This window comes from Tachysurus vachellii, chromosome 16, assembly GCF_030014155.1.
Source record: "Tachysurus vachellii isolate PV-2020 chromosome 16, HZAU_Pvac_v1, whole genome shotgun sequence".
NCBI classification, from domain to species: Eukaryota; Metazoa; Chordata; class Actinopteri; order Siluriformes; family Bagridae; genus Tachysurus; species Tachysurus vachellii.
In genome coordinates, this window is record NC_083475.1 from 6,112,924 (window position 1) to 6,121,646 (window position 8,723).

The 8,723-nt window shown below is 41.3% G+C and overlaps 1 protein-coding gene across 2 annotated transcripts; it reads left to right on the top strand.

Annotated features, from left to right (window-relative positions):
• Positions 1-6,190: 6,190 nt before the first annotated feature.
• Positions 6,191-8,628, top strand: LOC132859327 (cytochrome c oxidase assembly factor 6 homolog). 2 transcript variants are annotated; one of them, XM_060890045.1, is made up of 3 exons: positions 6,191-6,249; positions 6,493-6,686; positions 8,349-8,628. In XM_060890045.1, exons 2-3 carry the CDS (start codon positions 6,543-6,545, stop codon positions 8,442-8,444), a joined length of 240 nt encoding a protein of 79 aa, XP_060746028.1. In that variant the 5' UTR covers positions 6,191-6,249; positions 6,493-6,542; the 3' UTR covers positions 8,445-8,628. The 2 variants fall into 2 exon arrangements, with proteins under 2 accessions (XP_060746028.1, XP_060746027.1); XM_060890044.1 differs by having other exon boundaries at positions 6,238-6,346.
• The last annotated feature ends 95 nt before the right edge of the window (positions 8,629-8,723 follow it).

Here is an 8,723-nt window from a genome sequence, read left to right on the forward strand (position 1 = left end):
TATAGTAACTAAATTGTAAACTTGGGGGCACAGTGGTTTAGTGGTTAGCACGTTTGCCTCACACCTCCAGGGTCGGGGTTCGATTCCCGCCTCCACCTTGTGTGTGTGGAGTTTGCATGTTCTCCCCGTGCCTCGGGGGTTTCCTCCGGGTACTCCGGTTTCCTCCCCCGGTCCAAAGACATGCATGGTAGGTTGATTGGCATCTCTGGAAAAATTGTCCCTAGTGTGTGATTGCGTGAGTGAATGAGAGTGTGTGTGTGTGCCCTGTGATGGGTTGGCACTCCGTCCAGGGTGTATCCTGCCTTGATGCCCCATGACGCCTGAGATAGGCACAGGCTCCCCGTGACCCGAGGTAGATCGGATAATCGGTAGAAGATGAATGAACGATTGAATGAATGAATTTTAAACTTTACCATTTTTATTCTGTTTCTAAGCTGCTTTGAGACAATGTCCATTGTAAAAAAGCGCAATACTGATTGATTTACTGCCATATGATTGGATGATTATATAACTGTATAAATGAGCAGGTGTACAAGTGTTTCTAATAAAGTAAACAGTGAGTGTATAAAAACCAAGACACAGACAGAGTGCAAATAAAACTTTTCTAGTGTCTACATATTAACTAAAAACAGACTTACCAAAAAAACCACTAATATACACACAATCACACATTTGGCTTCTTGGGTCCAGTGAATGCTAAACAGAAGTAACCTCTATCTATAAAACTGCAGTGTCTTCATAATCAGTTACAGTCATGATTTTAGTTGTTCCCCAGACATCAGATTCTCCACAGGATCTTCCTGTGGTTACAATAAGTGTATAGTATAATCTCCAATAAATTAAACAATAATCAGAGCCATAAAATATCACATGAAACATTGCAAGTGAATTAACAATGAGTACAAATTGAATCATGGACAAAAGACGATTCATATAGCTTATGAACATAAGGCGTAATGAATTTCTTGAGTTTGCATGAAATGAGCTTTAATGCGATAATGTTGCAGTTAAGATTTTTAATCTATCCTGTGAGTTCGTTCAGTGTGTAATTTGTTCCGAAGGGTTAGATATGTTCTGCATTTCATACAGCTGGGAAACATGTCAACGCTTCAGTGACCCAGTATTTCTCATTGGGAAAATGTTTTTGATTACTTTGCTCCTCGTTCCATTCTTGCGTCGCTTTCTTGCTTCCCAGGAATAGGGAGATGACGTGAGGCAGTGAGGCAAGGAAAGTCAATGATGAGGCCCAATTAAAGAAATGAATAGCATTAATACAGTAGTGTCACTGCACAGCACTGCAGCAGCCACCAATTCACTTAACCCTCCATGTCAGGGTTCTGACAGACTTGATGTTATTTATTAGCTTACTGTAGGAATGAGCTGTTAGTCTGTGATACATTCTCTAGGTGTTGTTTTATTATGGATTGTGTTCACTAAAACCTCTTGGGGATTTATGATTGCTCTAGACTTTCTGCTTAATGTGCATGTTGTGGCTAAGCTCCAGGTCTTTCACTGTCTGGTAAATGTGTTAAAAAAAAAATAAAAGTGTAAGTGTGTTGTTTTATCCATGACATCCGCCACACAAATTAATTTTAACACAAAATGGGTGTCAGGATCAGGGGCATAGTTTTCAGGTGCTGATTGACAGGGAGGAGGAATATATAACCACCACCACACCCCACCACACCCCATATATTGACTATAGATAATGTGTGTGTAGGTGTAGGTGTGTGTGGGTATGTGTGGGTGTGGGTGTGTGTGTGTGTGGGGGGGTGTTGGCTGTGTGTGTGTGTGTGTGTTTTTATTACGTCCTTGCGTCATGGTGAGGTGATTAAGGCGTCATGTCCTGGTTAGCTGTGCTTGATCACTGTTCCACATTGTGTTGTTATTTAAAGTTAGGAAGTGTGTTACTGCATGAAAATTTCAAATAAAAATGTAACAAATAATATATAATGACTTGGACAAGTTTGTCGAGTCAGACCTGTTGCTTTGGATGGATGGTACAGTACACTTTCTAACTTGAATTATATGGAGTGCCATTATAGTGTCAGGACCATGAACTCCATCTCACACACCACCTCGCTGCTGTGCTCTTCCACTGGCTTCCAGTAGCTTCAAAACACTGATGTTTGCCTACAAAGCCAAAAATGGACCAGCTGCCTCTTACTTCAAAGCTCTTATCAGTCCTCACACTGCACCTCGCTCCCTCACATCTACCAGCACTGCTCCACTGGTCCCACCATCTCTCAGGGTAAGAGGAAGATATACAGCAAGACTCTTTTCTGTATGGGCAACGAGGTGGTGGAACGAACCTTCCTCTTTATGTTCGAACAGCTGAGTCACTGGTCGTCTTTAAATGACAGGTGAAGACCTACCTACTGTAAGTCTGTAACCTAGTGCACCAGTGTTAATGTATTCATTGATTCAACTACTACATAGTTATCCTAGTCTCTATAGTTGCATGGTGATGCAATAGCATACTTCTCTGCCTCACAGCATCAGGGTCACTGGTTTTATCCTGAGCTCAGGTAAGTGCCTCTGTGGATTTCATCCAGGCTCTACTGTTGCCTCCCAAATCCCAATACCAGATGGATTAGCTACACTAAACTGTCCCGAGGTTTGTCCAATGTGTGTACACGGTGCCCTCAATACAAATTGAATTCCTGGGATAGTCTCATAAGCAGAAAAACCAGTTAAAAAAAGATCCATCCATCCATCTATCCAGTTTCTATACTTATCCTACAAAGATTCACTGGGAAATCTGGATTCTCTCCCAGAGGACATCATGGACTGGGTGCCAACTAAATAACAAACAGAGATGAATGAATGAAATAATAAACGATATTGTGCCTGATTCAAATTCATTTCCATTATCAAGCTGCATCACAAAGACAGAAAACTGAAAGTGTCTTGAGTTTTAACCCTAACACAAACATGCACTTTCCTGCTATCCTTTTGCATACATTTACATAACTGAACTGAGATTAGCTGTAATTTATGCAGCCTCCTTACTTCTCTTTCAAGAAAGCATTTTTGTTTGAGCGCTTTTGATACAGATTCTTTTACCTCAGTATAAAGGCCATTGTGTGAGTGTACTCTGAACACTGCACCATGCAGGAGCTTTGCAGATTTAGATCGTGTTGTCTTTCCTTAAATTGCCCTGAAAATAGGAGCACACAGTTTCTGACCATGCGTACGGATATGCTGTGGGCAGTGATACAGAATGTAAACGCCACTTTCCTTGATGTGGAAATTTGTGTCTGCATCAGTTGGAGAAAAAAATCCCCCCCCAAAAAAACAAAGACGTAATAAAGAAATACTGCCCCGTAAGTGCGGCATCAGAATTCTGTCTCTCTAGGCATAGAAAACATGGACGCTAGCGACAACTGCGATGTGCAGTAGACTCTGTGTTATAGATTGCTGTGCGTGTATGATGAAGGATCTAAAGCTGGTACTTGTATACACAGCACAGTATAACTCAGGCGAAGGAAAGACGTTTTGCTGTGTTTACTGTTCATGCTGCGAGCGGCCATGTTTAATCGATGTCAGTTACTGAACTCGGGTCCTTGCGTGTAAGAGACATGCTAAATAAATGCTGCATGGCACTCGGTGGTACAAGAGACAACTGAACGAAGGTTACATGCAGAGTTGTTAAAGATTTAGAGCGAGAGCATGTCGACTGAGACGTTTAGAAAGTGAGTGCAAATGTTCAACTGTGGCGCATAGTTCTAGCTCTGTAAAGAAGACTGAATTCAGACAGCGGATTACTTTGACATTTATATTTACATTTATAGCATTTGGCAGACGCTGTTATCCGGAGTGACCTACATCCTGATACTGGTTCACTAGGTCTGAAAAGAAAAGTTAACACAAAGGGCTTATTTCAGTATTTCAGGAAGACGTAGGCTTGAACCTTTAGACGTTTGGACAACTAAGGGAAGTTCATTGCATCATCAGAACAGAGAAGAGTCTCGATGTAGTTTTTTTTCTTCTTCCCTAAGAGATGATGGGACCAGTCAATCTAGTGATTAAGGATATAAAAGAGCGTGATGTAGTGCAGGGTGTGATAACTGCTTTGAGGTAAGAGGGTGCTGGTCTATTTTTGGCTCTGTAGACAATCATCGGTGTTTGGAATCAGATGCAGACGCTAAAGGAAGTCAGTAGATGGAGCACAGGTGGGGTGGGGTGGTGTTGGAGAAGGGGTCAGATAGCACTCAGAAGCAGACCTGCTAGACGTCCAGTCTCGAAATGATAAAGGACTGACAGAGCACCTGATCCTGTCTGCAATGGGAGATGAAAGGGCAGCTGATTGAGGCTTCATCCTTGCACAAATTATCTGTGAAGTGTTTGTGTTATTTTGATGACATTCTAGTGGGTCACTGTCAGTAGAAATGACACGTAGTAACATCAGCTGGACCAGAAACTCTCCAGCTTTATGCAGCATGACACTGTCACTGATGTCTGTCACATTGGGTTACAGCACACGCAGTTCTGCTCATCTCCTGAACATCCTATACTTAACATTTACACTGAATACACTTGAAACGCTTTCCAACATTTCGCATTATGCTTATAAGACACAAGCTGCCAGCATGAAGATGGCTTTGCACTCAAGCTTCCATCAACGTAACTGCATTCATGTTAAAAATAAAATGAATTTCCTGGTTAGACCTTTGTGCTTTTTTGAGCATGTAGTACACAATTATAGAAAGGAAATGATTTATAATCACACTATCTGCTGTCACTCAGATTAGTATGGGAGGTTTGAGTCAAGGTTTCTTCCTTATATCATCTCAGGGAGATTTTCTTCAGCTCCATCACCTCTGACTTGCTCATTAGGGATACATTTATACATTCAAAATCGATCTATTTCTGTAAAGCTGCGTTGGACAAAATATATGAAAGTAGTTCATTAGCAACTAGCCAAGACAGACATTTACCGGAACTGCACTGTATTATATTTGTCTGTGTCGCGTAATACAACACAAATCTTGATGAAGTTAGAAAACAAGCTGTGTGTGTGTGTGTGTGTGTGTGTGTGTGTGAGTGTTTGTGTGAGTGTGTTTGTGAGTGTGTGTGTGTGTTTTTGAGTGTTTGTGTGTGTGTGTGTGTGTGTGTGTGTGTTTGTGAGTGTTTGTGTGTTTGTGTGAGTGTGTTTGTGAGTGTGTGTGTGTGTTTGTGTGAGTGTGTTTGTGAGTGTCTGTGTGTGTGTGTGTGTGTGTGTGTGTGTGTGTGTGTGTGTGTGTGTGTGTGTGTTTGTGAGTGTGTGTGTGTGTGTGAGTGTTTGTGTGAGTGTGTTTGTGAGTGTGTGTGTGTTTGTGTGAGTGTGTTTGTGAGTGTCTGTGTGTGTGTGTGTGTGTGTGTGTGTGTGTGTGTGTGTGTGTGTGTTTGTGAGTGTGTGTGTGTTTGTGTGAGTGTGTTTGTGAGTGTCTGTGTGTGTGTGTGTGTGTGTGTGTGTGTGTTTGTGTGAGTGTGTTTGTGAGTGTCTGTGTGTGTGTGTGTGTGTGTGTGTGTGTGTGTGTGTGACTTAGACCTAATGGGTTGATTTACCCTCAGAAGATCTATAAACAACGGCAGAAAGAAAGTGAACAGAGCCAAATAGAGCAGGAGCAGACGGAGAACCTTCTCGTGCCAACATTAAATGATTAAATGACGGAGATAAACAATGGAGCTGTGAGCATTTTTTTTTTCAGAAGCAAATTAGAGGATGTAAGAATGCAAGATCATAAAAACAGACTTTTACAGTCAGGAATAACAAGTATCAGTAATGATGGAGGACAAAGCCATAATAAATAAATGTTTAACATTAGTCATTTAGGTCTTTTTTTGTTGTTATTGTTGTTGTTAAAATTGTTTTATTTTTTTCCACATAACTTGACACGCATAACTTAATTTGTAATGTAAAAGTCATCTGCAAACACGGCTTTTATACACATCCTGTAGAATGAATTCATTCATTGAATTCATTCATTTTTTGTCCTTTTCTGTTTTCTCTACACCTCCTACTGAGTGTCTAATACTCTACTAAAACACTCTTTCTGGAAACAAACTGTGTTTAAAGCTTAATGTTATTGTATGAAGGAGCTATTTAGACAAAGACACAGATATTTATTACAACTTTTGAACATGAACATTAACAATGAAACGACTGACAAAAACTAACAGCTAACAGTAAGTAACACTACCGCCATCTGGTGGTCGTGAGTCACTTAGCACGGTTACGTCATCACTCGGCGCCGGATGTATATGGTATGTCCTTGTGTCTCTGTGATCATTATTAAACATGACAGTTGACTTATAGCTGAATAAAATATCGTGCTTTCGTCCTGCTATGTGATTCTCATTGGTAAGTTTACTAAAAGTCCGCTCAGGTGTTACTGCAGGTGTGAAGTCAGACATTACTATAGATGATGTTTAACCAGGAAGTAGCAGAGGTCTGAAGAGCAGCTGTAGTTCTGCTAACAGCTGATAAGTTGTGTTTCTTCCCCACAGGAGCCACATCTCATCACCTTGTGCAGGTCCTACAGGCTTCAGTAGGAGTTATGAGCGCTCCAAATGCCAAACAGAGACAAGCTTGCTGGGGAGCGAGAGATGAGCTGTGGAAGTGTCTGGACCTGAACCTAGACAACACAGCTGTGTGTGAGGAATATCACAGGGTATACAAGGCCAGTTGTCCTGCTCAGTGGGTAAGTGTTAGTCCTGTGTCTCTAGTCCTGTGTCTCTAATCCTGTGTCTCTAGTCCTGTGTCTCTTATCCTGTGTCTCTAATCCTGTGTCTCTAATCCTGTGTCTCTAGTCCTGTGTCTCTTATCCTGTGTCTCTAGTCCTGTGTCTCTAGTCCTGTGTCTCTTATCCTGTGTCTCTTATCCTGTGTCTCTAATCCTGTGTCTCTAATCCTGTGTCTCTAATCCTGTGTCTCTAATCCTGTGTCTCTAGTCCTGTGTCTCTAGTCCTGTGTCTCTAGTCCTGTGTCTCTTATCCTGTGTCTCTTATCGTGTGTCTCTAATCCTGTGTCTCTAATCCTGTGTCTCTTATCGTGTCTCTTATCGTGTCTCTAGTCCTGTGTCTCTAGTCCTGTGTCTCTAGTCCTGTGTCTCTAATCCTGTGTCTCTTATCCTGTGTCTCTTATCCTGTGTCTCTTATCCTGTGTCTCTTATCCTGTGTCTCTTATCCTGTGTCTCTTATCCTGTATCTCTTATCCTGTATCTCTTATCCTGTGTCTCTTATCCTGTGTCTCTTATCCTGTGTCTCTTATCCTGTGGTTCAGCCTGAGGTGTTTCTGTCTCTCTAGGGACTGTTTACACCACACTAATATGTGCTGATCACATAGTCTGTCTCTCTGTCTGTCTGTCTCTGTCTCTCGCTGTCTCTGTCTCTCTCTATCTATCTCTCTCTGTCTGTCTGTCTGTCTCTCCCTCTGTCTCTCATCCTGTCTGTCTGTGTGTCTCTCTCTCTCTGTCTGTGTGTCTCTCTCTCTCTGTCTGTCTGTCTGTGTCTCTCTCTCTCTGTCTGTCTGTCTGTGTCTATCTCTGTCTGTCTCTCTGTCTGTGTGTCTCTCTCTGTCTGTCTCTCTGTCTGTGTGTCTCTCGCTGTCTCTCTCTATCTGTCTCTCTCTCTCTTTTTCTCTCTCTCACTCTCTCTCTGTCTGTCTCTCTCTCTCACTCTCTCTTTCTGTGTCTCTCTCACTGTCTCTCTCTCTCTCTGTCTCTCTATCTATCGATCTCTTCCTATTTCTATCTATATATCTATTTATTCCTATCTATCTATCTATCCCTTTATCTATCAGAATCTGATTCAGAAAAATCAGGTAAGAACTCGGATGTTTGTCACCAACATCAGACCCGTGTGTGTTATCCAGCTGCCAGCGAGTCACAGTTACGTAACAGCTCTGACCATCAGCTATAACAATGACGTCCTTTATTTTCTTTCTATTAAAGACCTAAAAACTCACATTACTGTAACTATTAACTCTCATAAGGTTGTAATATGTTGCTCGTTCCACTGATATAATAACCGGCAACTCCTCATGAGTGAAGGAATTGCAACATACAGCTAAGGAGAGCTCAGTTTATTAATCATTTCCAACTGACTTGACTGGAAGACCTTGAAGACTGAGAGGAGATGACAGATAATAGGGAAAGTTAGCCAGTCTCTCCTTTTTATTAAACAAGCTGCACTGAGAGAACGAGCAGAAGAGGAAAGATCTCGCTCAGATGGACATGGACAGCTGTGATTTATTCCACATTGTAAATGTTGCTGTTCTTTACAAGTATAGTATCAGTTGGTACATTCCATGGGCTACTTATACTTACACATGAGTCATTAGTGTCCTTTTGCTTTGATTGACAGGTGAAGCACTTCGACAAGCGAAGAGACTTCCTGAAGTACAAGGAGAAACTTGAGAAGGAAGGATTTGAACCTGCCGAGCGGGTGCCAAAATTATAGATCACTGAATAGATCTGTAATTGAACTGGATCCTCGATGTAATGGAAGGACAGAGGCTTTAACAGTAAACATAATGAACACTGACGTTTAATGCAAAAAATAATAATAATAATAAAGATCAATTCTGATTGTTTAATGTTATTATTAATATGTGGGTTGCAAATAAATGTAATACATAACGAAACATACTGCAGTTGCTCGTATTTACAGCGATTTATAACAGGTTTTGTAATATGAGTCTGATGTTTAGATGAAATACAGTAGCAGTGTGAGATCACA